Here is an 18,241-nt window from a genome sequence, read left to right on the forward strand (position 1 = left end):
TAGTTTTGATCGTGCCTTCATATATCCTAACATTTTGTTGAAGCTGCCCTCTAGGCTCTTGGGATGTTAAAGCTGTATTTGTGTATTGATTTCTAAGTGGAATTAAATAATGTTTTGATCTGGCTTAGGGACAGTGGCATCTCTTGCCTCCAGTGTTCTGTTGTGTTTTTATTTTGCTTTTTTCTCCTCTACCAGGCGGCTTACTAAAATTTCTGTCCTGTTTTTAAAGGGTGTGACCAGGCTGCTCCTGACAAAAATCCCGTTTTTTAAGGAAATCATTGTAAGCTCGTTCAGGTGTGATGAGTGCGGCTGGTCCAATACAGAAATACAGTCTGCTGGTCGGATTCAAGACCTGGGAGTGCGTTACGTCCTCTCCGTTCAGACCAAGCAGGTGACTATTGGTTATTTGAAGTTATCTCCTGTCTAATTTGTTGATTGATTTGACCACAATGTTAGTACACGTGATTCTTGTGCGTACTAATATACTCATGTTTCTGATTACTTGTTTTTTCCGAACTTATGAGTAGTATGACTCAGATTTCATAAGTAAGTCAGCCTTCAGGATTCTCCTGAACCTTGTTTACCCGAACTGATTCAGTTGCGTACTAGTTGTTACTTCAAATAGCATACATGGGATGAGTAATAAAACAAAAAAGCAGTCGTGCTTATAATGTGCTTCCATTTGATAACGCTGATCTTTTAAGCCTGTAGCTTTCTTTTACTTCCTTGATGGTAAGTTGTAATTCTTTCAGCAGTACGCCTGTCCCTCGTCTTAGTCATTACATAACGAGGATCTGTTTCAACTCTGAGAAAGCTACCAAATAGTAATGAATGACTTAATTACACTACCCACCCTCAGCTGGGTGCTATAAATAGCCTAGCATTTCAAAGCACTTCTGTTTTATTTCTTTATATCACTCCAAAATTGTTTATTTCGGATCTATAAATCGAAATACATCAGAACATACAAGGTTTGAGAATAAAAACAATATAATCATTAAAATGTTAGTTTATAACCATATACACCAGCCATACTATACAGCGTGTCGGTGCCATGAACATACATTGGCGCATGGAAAATAGGACACAAGGTAGCATGTAGTACAAGTTAATAAGACAGGTTTACAAAAAAAAAAATGTAAACATAAAATTAGCAGCCAGATAGACAGGGGAGAACCCTTGGCAATAATAAAACAATGTGCATCAAGTACAGGTAAAGTACACTGGCAGTAAAAGCACAAGACAATAGAGAAGCCCTGTTGGGCCACAATAATACTGAATTACTGGGTGCCACGGATATAGGAAAGCCAAACCCCGTGCAAAAAGTAGGTAATTGCAACCACAATCACCTCTCTGGTATCTAGACGTAGTGGGTGTAGTGCAGGCACATAGTATCGTAAGCCTAAAAGTTTGCACAGTGGTATTATCCATCGCTTGCGTGGCCTAGCGTAAGGGGACAGAAAAAAAAGCAAAATGACAGTTTCTTCCGCTAAGTTACTATAGATGCCCTTGCCCGAACTGCAATACTTTATGCCCCACTTCACACACAAGCTGTTCACTGTGAGCACTCCGTACCTCAATTTTCAATAGAGTTGCAATGGGGTAGAGGCAGGGAGAATGTCAAAGAACAATTCATAAGAAGGTGTAATCTTTATATCCATGAAAATAGCTGTCATGCTCCCTGCTTTGACACATTTCACTTCCCTCAACCACAAGTGCTACTTTAAAGATCTTTAATCATGTAGTGGGAAATAAACTTAGCTGCACCTTGTGAGTCCCAAATAGAGGGCAGACCTATTTTATAATGCAAAGACTTGATATAGGCAAGCCAGGTGATCTTCTCGCACTCCGGAAATTTTAGTAGTGCCTTAATCGAAACTCTGTAGGTTTCCATTTCATCTGTGGACCAAAGTCTTTGCCAGTACCTAATGGATCTAGACATGGTATTATGATTAATTGGTTAGATATTCATACCTTGGGGATGGGGAAGGTGAGGGGCACTCTGCGGAGGATTAAGAACACTCCTCACAAACCGATTTTCTACTTTGCGAAGACCATCTGACCCAGGGTGTTCCCAGAGTTCTGCAACATAAATGGCAAAGCTTCTTGCTTTAAGATTGTAGCTCTCCACCAACAGTGCAAGAGAGCATGCATGGGCCTTCTTATGCAATTCAGTCACGGCCCCAGCTTCCTGCTTGAGTTTCAGTGCACTCTCCTAATGTGAGTGGCCCAGCTCATTCTGTGATTTAAGCATACGCCCAAGTACACAAACTCCTTTACTTGTTGAGTGTAGCACCCTGCTCCACGATCTTAGCCCTGGCTGATTTATAAAGATTAACGCCATATACTTAGTTTTGTTGATGTTAAGCTCAAGGCCCAGGATGCTGCAGATACTTAAAAAGTGATGTACTATTGCCTGCAAACCATACAGCAATAGCGTGACGTCTGCAGAGTTGCAATTTTTATGGGGGCCCAGTTTGGGTGCATCATTGCCTGGGAAGACGAGCGCTCAAACTAAGTAATTAATGTAGAGCATGAACAATGTGGGGGCCAGCACACAACCCTGGCAAACCCTGGATTTAACGTTAAAGGGGTCAGCAAGCTCACCATTGTTGCCGTCTCTAACCCTAGCCATATCATGTGCATGGAGCCTAATTAACACAGAAAAAAAGGTTGTTACGAACACCCCTCTCCTTCAGAACCACCCACAACTTGCCTCTGGAGATGGAGTCAGAGGCTGATCTTATGTTGACAAAAACACATACAAGTGGCCTTTGTCGAGCATCACGGTTTTCCAGTGAAGGCAACAAAAGCAGAAAATTTGGTCCACCATGATGACCCTCTTTTTAAAACCCACCTGGAACTCAGAAAGAATGGAACTGTCCTTGACCTAGTCCATTAGTTGCCCCAAAATAAGTCGGGAAAAGAGTTCCTGGGAGGTGTTGATATGGTTAATGGGCCTATAGTTCCCAGATTCATCTTTGCTGTCTTTTTTTTTTTTATAAATGGGTATTATCACAGCAGTTTGCCAAGACCCTGGGATAGGGCCACCTTGCAACAGAGAGCGGAAGAACAGCTGAAAGTGTGCAGCCCAGATCAGTGGTTCTGCCCTAAATAAGTTCCCGTGAATAGAATCTGAGCCTGGTGCTTTGTGCGCCGGAAGGGCCATAAATGCCTCCACATCCTTATACTCAAAGGACAAAGGGGTATTTCTTCCTCAAGGACAAAGAGTAACATTTTCAATTTCTCTGTTCCCACAGCTGGACTTGGCTGCATAGATATTCAGAAGTGGTCCACCCAGATCTGGGGTTGAAGGTTGTAATCAACGCTGGCAACAGCATTGCGATTTCTGTGGGCCACTATCCCCCAGAATGACTTAGTATCCCCTGTCCAAGCGGCTGCAACCAAATCCACCCACAAATTGCCTTACCAATTCAATTTTGCCTGGGAGATTCAACCTTATAATTCTTCCTTGCTCTAAGAATGTCTTGCCTATATCCAGCTCTCAAGCTCTGTATAAGAGTAAGTGTAGATTTACTGCAGTGGCTAATAAACCATGCAAGTGTGTAGCTTAGGGGCCTTGCGAATAACCTTGCATTACAGGCCTTCAAGGGACCTATCTACTTTTCATGGCACTTAGTAATGGACACAAGATCAGGAGTTCTCAAACCATGGGCACCCAGCACCTCGCCATAAATCTGGAAACGCCTAATTGGGTCCTTACAAAATCGCTTCCATTTCAAGGTCCGTTTTTTGTTGTTGTTAGTGATGGATCAACCCCAGGATTAGAGCTGCCACCCTGGTGAATGTCAGGCCCAAGCCCACTAAGGATCAGATGGAGGACATTGTAATTTCTATCCTAGTGATCTACGACCCCCATGTTTATACGAGGGGCCCACAGTGGCAGTGCCAAAAAAAGTAATCAGTGCGACTCTTTTGAAACAAACGCTTGAATGTTTGGGCACCACTATGAGCTGATGCTTTATTTCATTTTTTGTGTGATGAGGCCAGGGGAGTGCTGACGCTACGACTTCTATCACATCGTATTTTTCTAAGTTTCCTTCATTGCCGGGCTTCCGAGGAACTCTGGCACCTTCGAAAGATTTAGGAGCTAGGCACGTTTTTTTTTTTTTAAATGGATTTCAATCTCTTTTTTTTTTTTGGTCCAAGGCAAGCAATATTTAAATGAACTTACTTTATTTGCTTTGTTCGTTTTGGATTCCAGTATGACCTGCCTGCGCTTCAATTGCATTATTGGGGGGTGTTCGATTTTGATTACGGCAGTCTTTCTGGCTTTTGCTTGTGGACGTTGGATTATATATTCATGCATGCATGTTCAGTGTGCATACTTTCATTTCCGATTCTTGCTGTAGCAGAGCATCTTTCTGTGATTGCGCCCTTTTTTAAAAATATTTATTTTGGTACGAGCGCTTGTTAATACTTGGATTCTATTGCTTTTGTAGCCTGTTCTGGCTTATTTTGATATGCCATGGCGGTTTATGGTTTATCATTCTTTCTAATGGGCAAAAATGTGTGATGTGTCCGCTCCATCTTCTTCTGCTAGATCTCCTCTCTATCTCTCTCTCTCTACACGAAGCAGATGGGATAAAGAAGGTGATGAGCGAATAGGAGAATTATTTTGGACACTGACTTCTTTAACACACAAGAAATGAGATGGAAAACTCTTGAGTGAAGGCATTTTAGAGTCTGATTTTTATATTTTTTTGCCTCAGAATGCTCAGGTGGTGCTGGTTCTCCATCTGAACAAAAACAAAAGCATTTCTTTTAATACGCTGTTGCATAACTGGTGAACGAAATTATGGAGAATAATGGATCCCTGGTTGAGGAGGCTGCTCCTTCTCTTGCAGATCCTATTTTAAGACAGTTTAAGTAATTTTCAATATAAGATTATCTCATGGAGATGCTTCTTAATGATAAGAAAGACCTAGATAATTTAACCTACCTGGGTTTATGGCTAAGCTCTATCTTTTAGATGACTTTGTGGCACCAGCCTAATGGGAAAATCTGCTATGGCAGTGAAGAACATTTTAAAGGATCTACCTGAAAAGAAAGTTGATACAGCCCTCACAAGGTGTACCCTGGGTCCCATTTTTGGTTTTGTGCACTCTAGGGTATGGAGCCTATACAGTTTAATTCTTACTTTATGACTTCGAGGGTCTGTTCAAAGCCATTCAGGATAGTCATGAGAGTACAGAGTTGCTGGAAAATATTGAGCAATAATTAGAATCTTCGTCAGAAATTTTCTTTGACACAGTTGAAGTTTCTGCTCTAGCTTGTGGAGTTTCAGTGTTTGCCTGTCTCAGTTTATTCCGCAAGGACCCAATTGCAGATGCAGCACAGAGGCCTACTGTTCTTAGGATGCCATTTGAATGAAGAAGATTTGTTCACTCTGGCTTGAAAAATTATGTTTCATACGATCTTATGACCTTTAGAAAGCAACAATCAAAATCTTCATATTCTCCTTTAGATACACACATTCTTTCAGGCAACCTTCCATGAGGCAGAATCTCAGTTTCATTTAAAATTTTCTCCCCAAATTCCAAAGGAAGCAGAGGCAAGAGAGCATTAAGGAGCAGCAATCCCGACTATGCCACATACCAAGAAGCAGACGGCTGTTACACTTGGGAGAGAAGGATCCATTTCTTCTGGAGGCTTGGGTGAAGTCCACCACTGACATGTGGGTTCTTGGCATCATCATGTAGAATTTACTGTCCTGTCCAGTGGATTCTGGGATCATTCCTATGCCATATCCAAGGATTCAGGAGAAAAGGTTTGGCTAGGATGAAAGGATTGCAGTCGTTACTTGAAAAGAAAGCTCTTGTTCCTGCACCAGAAGATCAAAAGGGAATATGTTCTGTCATGTGAAAGGTAGTTACAATATCTGTATTGTTCTGAAGCCTCTAAACATACATTTTGGGAAGGTCCAGTTCAAGATGGAGACCCTTCAAAGGATAATTCTTTTGAGTCCAAGATGACTTCATGGTTACTCAGGACATAATGAATGCATTCCTGCACATTCCGATTGCGTAGGATTATCAAAAGTATCTGTGATATTGTTTCAGTGGGGAACATTGGCCGTTCAGAGTTCTTCCTGTTGGGCTAAGTTCAGCACCGTGAGTGAGCACTTAGGTAGTGCCTCCCCTAGTCGCTTAACGTTTTCAAGGAATCCTGGCCTATCCCTATCTAGACAGTTGTTTGGTTCATGCTTGGTCAAAAGAGAAGCTATTGTAATAGATTTGTGTGACCCTAGCTACTCTAAACCACTAAGGCTTCCTGGTGAACTTCACAAAGTGCCAACTGACACCCACAAAAGATCCCACTGTCTTGTAGCTAGGTTCAGAACGGACCTAGACAAGATTTTACTACCAGCAGAAAGAGTGGTCTGTCGCAAAAAATAATTGAACTCCCCATTCAAGCTTCAGGGATCCACAGCCTAATGTTGGATGAAAATCCAGGCTCACTTGCCCTGATATGTGTCCACAGTTTAATTGGACCAATTTTCACCTCCCGTTGTGCCCTTTAAGCATGCATTGATCGTCAGTGTCTCAAAATATGGAAAAGATGATCCCAGTCTTTGCTGAAATCAAGCTGCAATTAAAGTAGTGGATGACCATGTGGAACATACTCAAGGAAGGTCCAGTGCACCCAGAACCATTGAAGAATCTAACTACAGATGCCATCACGTTTGGAATCTTCTATTGACAGATTTTAACATTCTATTGTGGATAATTTGTTGTGGAAAATACAAATGCTTAGTGAGCTTGTGGTCCGCTCACTGCTTAATATTAGTTGTATTTCTTGTCAGTCTTGTTTGTGTGCTTCTTATTTTTTGGTTGTTTTTCCTCTTTTTAAGTCTGGTGTTAGCCAAGACCTTTTGATTTTACTAAAATATTTAATATACTTACACTCGGGGGTTTTCAGTCACCTTTCTTCATCCATTGATCTGTTATGTCCTTTGTGTTGTGCTTCCACCCACTATAGCATATAGCATGGGGCACTGGGACTCGAGCCACTAATGAACTTCACATTGAGTGACTGAATTTTGTTCGTGCACAAGGAGCACATCCACATATACGCTTGTCCCCTTCAGTGCCAGTGTTTTTTTTTTTTTTTTTTTACTTTATTTTAGTGTTGCCTGCGTATTTAGAGCCTGATGTGGTAGCAGGACACTTCTGATGCACATTCCATCTTTATCAGATCCCATCTCCTGCCAGTGCTCCTGTAAATTCCTTTTGGAGTACTTTCTGACTGCTGCTACTTCACAGCATACCAGATCAGTTGTGTTCATTTGAAACTGTTCTGTATTAACCAACCTTCCTTTCTTCCTGTTTTTCCTTCCTGTTTTCAATCCTGAAACCCCACCCCCAACATCCTGCATTGCTCATCTTTGACTAACATCAACCACTCCCCCGTTGCTTCCCCATAATCTTATATATATATATATATATATATATATATATATATATATATATATATATATATATATATTTTTTTTTTTTTTAGGTCACTGCAGCCGCAATATACTGCTAAGCCACCTGTTTCTTAAAAGGCAATTCATGGCACAATATTATTTTTTTTTATAAATTCCCACCCAAACTGGGCATAGATGTCATCTAGCTAGGCCGCTATAGTATTATAACGTTTACCTTCTCATGCATGATGATGATGCATGTGTGTACTCATCACATTTTTCCTCCCCCCCCCCCCCCCCCAAAACTCATTTTTCCTTTCCACAACATAATTTTCAAAAAGTGTTGGCCATAAGTTCTACATTGGAAAAGCCAAAACGCGTGACGTATTGGCTTTGTCAGTGCTGGCTGTACAGTAGAATTGTACTTTATTAACATTGTCTTTTTTTAAATATTATGCTTTCTCAGTTTCAAATATCTTGGGTCATAACTTGGCTTGAACTTAAACTTCAGTACAGTGAATTAATGTGTGCACGCAGTGAACAGCAAGTACAAGATTTTCTGTGAAATATATTAATGAGATATCCTTCGATGTAATCCGACCCATACTGGCATGTGGTGCTTCAGATCCTCTCTCACACAAGCCAGCAATTGAAGCACCAAGGGCACGTGTAAATAAGTTGCTCGGGTCAAAAGTCTGGACAACACTGTGATTTGTAAAATAGAATGATTTTGTTTACATGTTTTTAGGATCTGGACAGGGAAGTGGTGAAGATGGATAGTGCAACAACTAGAATACCAGAACTTGACTTTGAAATTCCACCCTTCACACAGAAAGGAGGTAAGTTCTCTGAGGTCGTCAGTTCAATCAGTGGGGAGGAGAAACATACCCTACTCTCCTTAGTAAGTAGTGTGTTCTGTGTCAGACAGCTTATGGCTAGCAAAGGATACTTTAAGGTGTTATTGCTCATGGTTTTCTACATATGTTTTTTTTTGCATGTCCCCAGTTTTCTCATAGCAGAAAGACCCTGTTTTCGGTGTTGATTTCTAGTTTAATCAGCAGGGTTTGTTTACTCCTGTGTGAATTTTCTGTTTCGCAGTGTAAATATGGTTTAGTGAATGTTGTCTTGCCATTAATTGTTTCTGTCACTGCAAGCAAATATTTGTAGCATTTGTGTTTGCATAAAGCATGCATTAGTGTACATAACCTATGATTTTTTTTTTTTATTGTGACTTGACTTGATCTTCACAGTGGTGGTCTGTAATGTCCTGAAAGATTGAAAACTTCGCATAAAATAGTCTTTGTGCTTTTTATTGGAGGCACTATACTTTTTACAGATTCGATATCGGAAACTTGAGGTTTGTGCGTTTTGATTTACCAAAGGCAGTGAAATGCAAACGTTCCTGATTCAGAAAGGAAATAATAGTACCATTTTGGTTTGGGACAATACAGAGTTGAATGTATGAATTCACACCCACGGGCCTCATTATAGGCTAGCTTCAGCATACATGTGAAGAAGGTAGAGGTTTCCATCTATGAAGATATTTGGAAGTCCGTTTCTTGATTCGTTTTTGTGAGTGATCTGTTCCTATTATTATTATTTTTATTTTATTTTATTTTTTTTAATCTAGATTTTAAAACTGATTTTGCTAGTAAATTTTGTGATGTGCACTTCTAAACATAAGTACACTCTAATGATTATCTTGTTTATTTTCTATTTTGTCTGCTTTGCATTTGGTGCTTTTATTTGGAGCATGATGAATTGTTCATACTGTCTAATTTTGTTGCTACTCTTTTTGTTATGCTAGATGATGGTTAGTTTAAAGGTGGGTGAAATTTTTAATTTAACCGGCCGCATGGGGGAAAAAAAGTTGACATGTTTCCAATTGTGAACTTTTTTGCTCACTTTCAATTCTTACAAAGTTGTTCCTAGAAAAACAGCAAAGACTAGTGAGGATCAACGTTTTTTTTTTTTTTTTTTGCTAAACACCAAGCATGTTTGTTGGCTTGCGTTTCAAGTAGGATTAGTGTTTTTTTTTCTGTTTGTGTTTTTTACATATATTGTTGTTTGTGCAGGTTCTACAATGTATGAGCACCCCACACTGAGGTCTGGTGCTGAAACCCTTCAGATTATCCATCTAGCATATGCAGAGTGAATTCTGTAAAATGCTGAAATCCTGCTTAGGTTTCAGTGAATGATTTTCTAATGCTAGCTTATTTTAATTTCCTTCCAGCTCTGACTACAATTGAAGGTCTTATCATGAGAGCCATAGCTGGGCTTGAGCAGGACCAGGCAGCCCGGCGGGTAACAGTGACTATTTTTTTAAATTTATTTTAATGTAGAACAGAAATCGTTTTCATTTTGTGGTTGTGAAACACATCAGTACGCCTGGTATAGTAACAAGGGTGTAAACCTTAATCTGCCACTAACACCCCCGGCCCAATTAGTGCTATTTGTGCAGTGCCCAGTGGCTTTTAACACTCCACCCAGCATTGTTAAGGTGCTTGACCAGTTTTTTGGCTGTGTATTTGGCTATTGTCTTTGGCGGTGTGGCGGTGGCACCTGCTGTGATGCAGGTTGAGTGTGTGGCAGACTTGCAGAAGAGCAGTGGTATATTTATTTTATAGTTGTTTATAGTACACCTGTACCCTAGGATATGTTGGGGTGCTTTACAAAGAACTTATCATGAACTTTGTAGGAAAGTACCATCTTGCCTGGCATGTTACCCCCATATTTCACTGTATATATGTTGTTTTAGTTGTATGTGTCACTGGGACCCTGCCAGCCAGGGCCCCAGTGCTCATAAGTGTGCCCTGTATGTGTTACCTGTGTTATGACTAACTGTCTCACTGAGGCTCTGCTATTCAGAACCTCAGTGGTTATGCTCTCTCATTTCTTTCCAAATTGTCACTAACAGGCTAGTGACCAATTTTACCAATTTACCTTGGCATACAGGAACACCCTTATAATTCCCTAGTATATGGTACCGAGGTACCCAGGGTATTGGGGTTCCAGGAGATCCCTATGGGCTGCAGCATTTCTTGTGCCACCCATAGGGAGATCTGACAATTCTTACACAGGCCTGCCAGTGCAGCCTGAGTGAAATAACGTCCATGTTATTTCACAGCCATTTACCACTGCACTTAAGTAACTTATAAGTCACCTATATGTCTAACCTTTACCTGGTAAAGGTTGGGTGCTAAGTTACTTAGTGTGTCGGCACCCTGGCACTAGCCAAGGTGCTCCCACATTGTTCAGGGCAAATTCCCTGGACTTTGTGAGTGCGGGGACACCATTACACGCGTGCACTATACATATGTCACAACATATGTATAGTGTCACAATGGTAACGCCGAACATGGCCATGTAACATGTCTAGGATAATGGAATTGTCACCCCAATGCCATTCTGGCATTGGGGAGACAATTCCATGATCCCCCGAGTCTCTAGCTCAGACCCGGGTACTGCCAAACTACCTTTCCCGGGGTTTCACTGCAGCTGCTGCTGCTGCCAATCCCTCAGACAGGTTTCTGCCCTCCTGGGGTCCAGCCAGGCTTGGCCCAGGAAGGCAGAACAAAGGACTTCCTCAGAGAGAGGGTGTTACACCCTCTCCCTTTGGAAAAAGGTGTCAGGGCTGGGGAGGAGTAGCCTCCCCCAGCCTCTGGAAATGCTTTGATGGGCACAGATGGTGCCCATCTCTGCATAAGCCAGTCTGCACTGGTTCAGGGATCCCTCAGCCCTGCTCTGGTGCGAAACTGGACAAAGGAAAGGGGAGTGACCACTCCCCTGACCTGCACCTCCCCTGGGAGGTGCCCAGAGCTCCTCCAGTGTGCTCCAGACCTCTGCCATCTTGGAAACAGAGGTGATGCTGGCACACTGGACTGCTCTGAGTGGCCAGTGCCAGCAGGTGACATCAGAGACTCCTTCTGATAGGCTCCTTCAGGTGTTGCTAGCCTATCCTCTCTCCTAGGTAGCCAAACCTCCTTTTCTGGCTATTTAGGGTCTCTGCTTTGGGGAATTCTTTAGATAACGAATGCAAGAGCTCATCCGAGTTCCTCTGCATCTCTCTCTTCACCTTCTGCCAAGGAATCGACTGCTGACTGCGCTGGAAGCCTGCAAAACTGCAACAAAGTAGCAAAGATGACTACTGCGACCTTGTAACGCTGATCCTGCCGCCTTCTTGACTTTTTTCCTGGTGGTGCATGCTGTGGGGGTAGTCTGCCTCCTCTCTGCACTAGAAGCTCCGAAGAAATCTCCCGTGGGTCGACGGAATCTTCCCCCTGCAACCGCAGGCACCAAAGAATTGCATCACCGGTCCTCTGGGTCTCCTCTCAGCACGACGAGCGAGGTCCCTTGAACTCAGCAACTCTGTCCAAGTGACTCCCACAGCCCAGTGACTCTTCAGTCCAAGTTTGGTGGAGGTAAGTCCTTGCCTCCCCACGCTAGACTGTATTGCTGGGAACCGCGTGTTTTGCAGCTACTCCGGCTCCTGCGCACTCTTCGAGGATTTCCTTTGTGCACAGCCAAGCCTGGGTCTCCGGCACTCTAACCTGCATTGCACAACCTCCTGAGCTGTCCTCCGGCGTCGTGGGACCCTCTTGTGCAACTTCGGGTGAGCTCCGGTTCACTCCACTTCGTAGTGCCTGTTCGGCACTTCTGCGGGTGCTGCTTGCTTCTGAGTGGGCTCTTTGTCTTGCTGGACGCCCCCTCTGTCTCCTCATGCAATTGGCGACATCCTGGGCCACAGCAGCATCCAAAAACCCTAACCGCGACCTTTGCAGCTAGCAAGGCTTGTTGGCGGTCTTTCTGCACGAAATCACCTCTGCACGACTCTTCACGACGTGGGACATCCATCCTCCAAAGGGGAAGTTTCTAGCCCTTGTCGTTCTTACAGAATCCACAGCTTCTACCATCGGGTGGCAGCTTCTTTGCACCCACAGCTGGCATTTCCTGGGCATCTGCCCACTCCCGACTTGATCGTGACTTTTGGACTTGGTCCCCTTGTTCCACAGGTACTCTCGTCTGGAAATCCATTGTTGTTGCATTGCTGTGTTGGTCTTTCCTGCAGAATTCCCCTATCACGACTTCTGTGCTCTTTGGGGAACTTACGTGCACTTTGCACCCACTTTTCAGGGTCTTGGGGTGGGCTATTTTTCTAACCCTCACTGTTTCCTTAGAGTCCCAGCTACCCTCTACAAGGTCACATAGGTTTGGGGTCCATTCGTGGTTCGCATTCCACTTCTAGAGTATATGGTTTGTGTTGCCCCTATCCCTATGTGCCCCCATTGCATTCTATTGTGACTATACATTGTTTGCACTGTTTTCTATTGCTATTACTGCATATTTTGGTATTGTATACATATATCTTGTGTATATTTGCTATCCTCATACTGAGGGTACTCACTGAGATACTTTGGCATATTGTCATAAAAATAAAGTACCTTTATTTTTAGTATATCTGTGTATTGTGTTTTCTTATGATATTGTGCAAGTGACACTTGTGGTACTGTAGGAGCTTCACTCGTCTCCTAGTTCAGCCTAAGCTGCTCTGCTAAGCTACCTTTTCCATCAGCCTAAGCTGCTAGACACCCCTCTACACTAATAAGGGATACCTGGGCCTGGTGCAAGGTGTAAGTGCCCCTTGGTACTCACTACAAGCCAGTCCAGCCTCCTACATACTTGAGTAAGGAATTTTCGGCATACATGAGAAATGTCAGTAATGGCCTGCATAATAGGCTAGAAACAGTCCGTAACAGGCCATATCAGCCATTTATCATAGCAAACAGGTGAGGTAGTTTGATATTAGTTCGGTAAAAGGTCAAATAGGTAGATTTTAGATGTTTCCTGAATGTGAGTAGAGACGGTGCAGCTCTTATCTCGGTGGACAGTGAGTACCAAACGGAGGCGACCGCTCTGAAAAGGATTGTTTCCAAGCATTGGCTGTTTTGAAACCAGGAATTCCAGCTGTCGGATGGTACAGCTTCTCATATCCTTTTGACTCTCTGAGGTAATAACAAGCTTGGAGATGTTTTATTCAAAATACCAGGCTTTATAGATAAGGCAACTCAACTTGAAACTAATCCTTGCAGGACAAAGAAGCCAAATTAAAATCTCATAAAAATTGTGTCATTTGGCTGACTTTTTTCCTGTCTGTGACCAGTTGGAATGAAGAGGGAAGAAGGGCCTTAAGTAGTGGCAAAAGAAGAATATGGGCCACCACCTAATATGTCATTGCCAAAGCATGTCGTTGAGATGACCAAAGCTTTGATAGCAGGTTAGTTTATCATAGGAGGGAAGATGCTGGACATTTTAGAGTGACTGGAGCAGACATTTGGGAATTTGCTACTTGATTCTTTTGGAGTATGAGGGTGAAGGTGAAGTTAATAGTGAAATTATTTTAATGAGTAGGGAAATGGTAAGAAGTCTTCAGTTCCCAGAATATTCAACACTGAATCATCAGATTTGTTTTTGCATTTAAGTGAGACAAGTTCAAATCTGTGCAGTCAGCTTCAGGAAATTAAGCACCATCCAGTTGTTGAGTTTTTCAAAGCATGAGCTGAAAGTGAGTGGGTTCTTGAGGTGAGAGGTTCTTAAATACAACTGTGTGTCTTCTATATATTGTTGTATTGCGATATCTAAGTTCTAAGAGATCAAACTCTCTAGGTCCATGTACACGTTGAACAGCTTAAGGGCTAGAATCAAAACCCGAGGAACACCAAAAGATGTAGGTGTGCTTCCGGGGGTAAAATTATCCAACTTTACCACTTTGTTTTGATTTGGAAAAAGAGGAAAACCAGCCTATGACATAACCATGAAAGACTGTGTAGTCTTCTAAAAGTGTTGCTCGGTATGCAGTGGTCTTACCATATCGGAGGCCCTGATAGTCCCAGAAGAATGAGTAAGCAGGAGTCAGTCTTCGAGTATGTGGTGGACATCATCCCATATTTGTAGAGTGGTTGTTTCGGTTCTAAATTATGAACAGAATTCTGATTGTTAGTTGATTCAAATTGATAGTTGGTAATTGGCTGTTCATAGGCTCGGACTGATGTTTTGTGGATAACCACACATCTCATTGTACCATTACTATAGTTAGAAAGCAAGCTATCCCAGGTATAGATTGTGCTTTGAGTTAAAAAAAATCCTTGGGTCACAGGTTAATTAATTTGCAAGGTCGTGTTGAAGATACAGAATTGGGTTTTGATGATTCATTCGTTCTGGTATTCAGGAAACTAACTTGTAGGACTGAGATTTTTGATGATGTAACTGAGATCGTGTGTGTTAATGAAGGTCGAAGGCATCCCATTGATTAGCAGTTTTTTGTGATAGAGATACATTATCGAAAGGAACAGAATTGATAGTTTCTCAAGTGGATATTATCTTGTTGGTGAAATAGGTGGGGATATCTAGCAGTAGTAGAGTCATTCAATACTTGTCTGATTTAGGTTGTTATTAAAGATTGTAGTTATTATCCCTACAGAGAAGTTTAGTTTAGTTACGGAGCTGTAGGTTCATAAGTAGGTCATGAGATACTTTTATTAGCAGATTAATCATGCTTTTCTTTCATTGGGAAACCACTATGGGGGTGTGTAGACCAAAATGTGGGAAGAGATGGAGAAGTGGTCGGACTTTAGGTGGAAGGCATGTGACATTGGAAGAATCTTCAAACAAGAGGGCCAGAATTTTGTCTTTGTTGTGTCATTGGGGTAAAAAGTTAGATCGGTTTGCCTTGAGTACAGTATTTTCTATTGTGATATGATTTACATTTTGTGTAAGATTGTACAGGCTTACTGTCAACAACACCAATAGATGGAGTTCAGCATGGTGTGTCGTCAACGTTTAGTACTTTGTTTAACAACAAACCTTTATTGTTCACAGGAGAAGGAGCAAGATGTTGCCGGTAAAATTGATGAGTTCATTGCAAAGTTGGCGAAACTGAAAGAAGTTGATTCACCATTCACTTTGGTAAGTGGAGTTTGAAGGAATGGAGGGTGCGCACAGCTCAAATCATGTTGACAGTTCTATAAGGTAATTTCTAGGCTGTTGTTGACATACAGATGATAACAGATTTTACAGTTCGAGCTAAAATCATTTATGGAGGAAGAGACAAAGGCAGTGATTCCTAGCAGGTCAGGATAGGGTGTGGTATTTACTGCATTCATTAAATATTGATACCCATGTATTTACAGAGTGTGGTAAATGCCTTCTATTCTGAGTTTAACACTTTGGAATGAATCATGTAATATGCCCCTTTTACAGCATTCCCACATGAATAATTGACCACTATAAAGAGAACCTGAAAAGGAAGTGATCAGAAATCATCCATGTGTACCTCTCCTTACACAAAAACCAGGTCTGTGATTGCATTGAAACATTTCATTATGTAGACTGTTTGGTAGTCAGTAAGCCTGAATGTACACATGATACTTTAAAGCTCATGGTGACAAGATCACTAAATAAATGTGTCCCGTAATAAATTGTTTATACTATGGTATTTATTTATGGTACATTGATGTTACAGATTTTCTGATATAGTTGCTTTACGAATTTTGAGCTCTCGCTTAGTACTTCCAAAAAATATAAATCTGTAAAACTAGCTTGAGAAATAGAAAGAGATTAATCTTAAGTTCTAACAGTTGAAGACCCAACAAGTCTAGCAGCAGGTACAAGTGTTTAAGGAGCTCCAAAGTGAAGGAATTTATAACAATTGGTACTACTCTGGCATTCCCTGGACTGCAATCTGTGTGTTGATGATTCTTGTGTTTTTTTCTAACTTCAACCAGATAATAGACGATCCTTCAGGAAACAGCTTTGTGGAAAATCCGTCCTTTCCTCAAAAAGATGAGGCCCTGAGTGTGACTCACTATCGACGAACCACAGAGCAGGAAACTATGCTAGGTCTCGGGGTAAGCAGATGTCGCTGAAGGTGACTCTTGCCACGTGTGTCAGTGCCTGGCTTTAGTGAGCATTGGCTGAATTCGAACACGGAGGCTGATTTTAGGTTTACAACTACTGTTTAAACCGTTTCTACTGAGATTAGTGTCATTGACAGCAATTGGATTGTTCTGTTTTAGTTGTGTTCAAATGCTACTATTAGTCAAGGCGCTACTTTTTTTTGTAAATGTTGATCCTTGAGACATGTGATGCAAGCACTTCCCACTCCCTATCTTATGTTTTTTTTTTCTTTTTCTTAAGTAGTCCATTTTGTATTAGCCTTTTTGAAACTTACCATGGTTGGTTGCCGGTTCACCATACTGAAAAGAGGAGCGATACTGTTGAATGTCACTGAACAAAAATATACTATTACCTAACGGCTGCTTAAGTGCCTGAGGTGCGACTATGTAGGAATGGGGTTCTTTTATATTACAGCGGTTGGATCTAAATGTTAAAACATGTAGTGTTCATGGAGTTATATTCAAGCTTTCAGGTTGCACGGTTCAAAGGTGTAGTGGGCAGTACTGTGGGAATTGAGGCTTTCTGCTGTGTGATGTAAGAGTCACATTGGGCAGTACTTTAAGAAAGGTTTGCAGATCGGAGTCTGCTCTTTGGATCTGGCTTTGGTTGGATTTGTTATGTTTTTATAAACTTTTTTCTGGGTTTTCTGGAGGTATCAATCTGGCTAGTGCATAAAAAGGGTGCGAGGTGGAGGAGACTTAAGTTCTCCATTTCCTGCATTTTCCAAGCCTCTTCTCTACATTAAAGTACTTTTTGCACCAGAATTTAATGCACTTGGTTGAAATCTTTTTGAGAGTGAAACGTTGTTGTTTGTTTTGATGTTCAATGAGGTAAGTGCAAAACGCATGCTTGTAAATGCGTGTTTGTACAACCTATTGTCATTTTTAACATATAGAAAAATGTATAGATGCAAGATACTTAAATTCCTTGTTAGTTTTTAGAAACAGTGTAGTGCTTGATGAATCAACTCCAAATGTTTTGTTTTTAGCCAGTGGATCATGAAGCCGAACCAGAAGAAACTCAACCTGCCACGTTGGATGAATTGAGAAATGAGGTACGGATCACTTTCACCAATGTTTGCCTCAAGTTGGTCATTTCTGTTAGTCACCCTTTTTGGGCATTCAAGTTGTGCCTGCATGGGTATACGACTAGACAAACAATAATTGCAAGGGATAAAGATGGGGAACTTTGCCTGGGAACCTGGGAAGTTGTGCCTCTAGTGCTGACAACCCAGTGGCAATCTGTAGCAGACATGATTCCTCATTGCGATCTACAGCACGAGTCCATGGGATTGCTGACTGTCTTCTCTTTTTTTGTTTAGGTGTTGCAGTTTGGAACTAATTGCCCTGAATGCAATTCCCCAGCTAACACCAATATGAAGCTAGTGCGTATCCTTTGAGAAATATGATTGGAAACATGCACATAATGCCTCATGCCATGCCAAATAATGAATACAAAGTTTTAAATCTGTTTTGGAGTGTAGCGTACAGCTACAGTTGTGTTTTCTACATCAAACGCACTGTTGCTTTGAAGCTCAAGTCAAGATTTTGCATCCTTTATTCCTCTGGAGCATTCCTCTGCTGGGAAGGGGTTGCTTAAGCAATGCCATTGGGGTCCTGTGTGTGATTTTTGAGGAGTGTGATAGTTCGATCTATGATGTGCCTTGTGGATAATAGTAAGTTATGGCCTATGCTTACCTATGCCAATGGGATGGTTTGGAAATCTTGAGTGAATAGTAGGGCCTATAAAGTGTTCGGCTATGATGAGTGAAGTGATATTGGCAAAGTGCTTCTGGTAGGCAGTGAACTGAACTAGGGCATTGCTCTTCATTTTGACCAACCAGAAAGTTGAATCTCA

The 18,241-nt window shown here is 41.7% G+C and overlaps 1 protein-coding gene across 1 annotated transcript in view; it reads left to right on the forward strand.

The window, feature by feature from the left end:
* The window catches only part of ZPR1 (ZPR1 zinc finger), a 60,352-nt gene that overhangs the window by 2,809 nt on the left and 39,302 nt on the right, over positions 1–18,241 (forward strand). Inside the window, exons 2-8 of the mRNA XM_069224953.1 lie at positions 230–391; positions 8,181–8,271; positions 9,666–9,736; positions 15,308–15,394; positions 16,213–16,335; positions 17,373–17,438; positions 17,706–17,772. Coding sequence (XP_069081054.1) covers positions 230–391; positions 8,181–8,271; positions 9,666–9,736; positions 15,308–15,394; positions 16,213–16,335; positions 17,373–17,438; positions 17,706–17,772 — 667 coding nt within the window. The remainder of the gene's footprint in view (positions 1–229; positions 392–8,180; positions 8,272–9,665; positions 9,737–15,307; positions 15,395–16,212; positions 16,336–17,372; positions 17,439–17,705; positions 17,773–18,241) is intronic.

The sequence above is a fragment of the Pleurodeles waltl genome, chromosome 3_1, assembly GCF_031143425.1.
Source record: "Pleurodeles waltl isolate 20211129_DDA chromosome 3_1, aPleWal1.hap1.20221129, whole genome shotgun sequence".
In the NCBI taxonomy this organism is placed as follows: Eukaryota; Metazoa; Chordata; class Amphibia; order Caudata; family Salamandridae; genus Pleurodeles; species Pleurodeles waltl.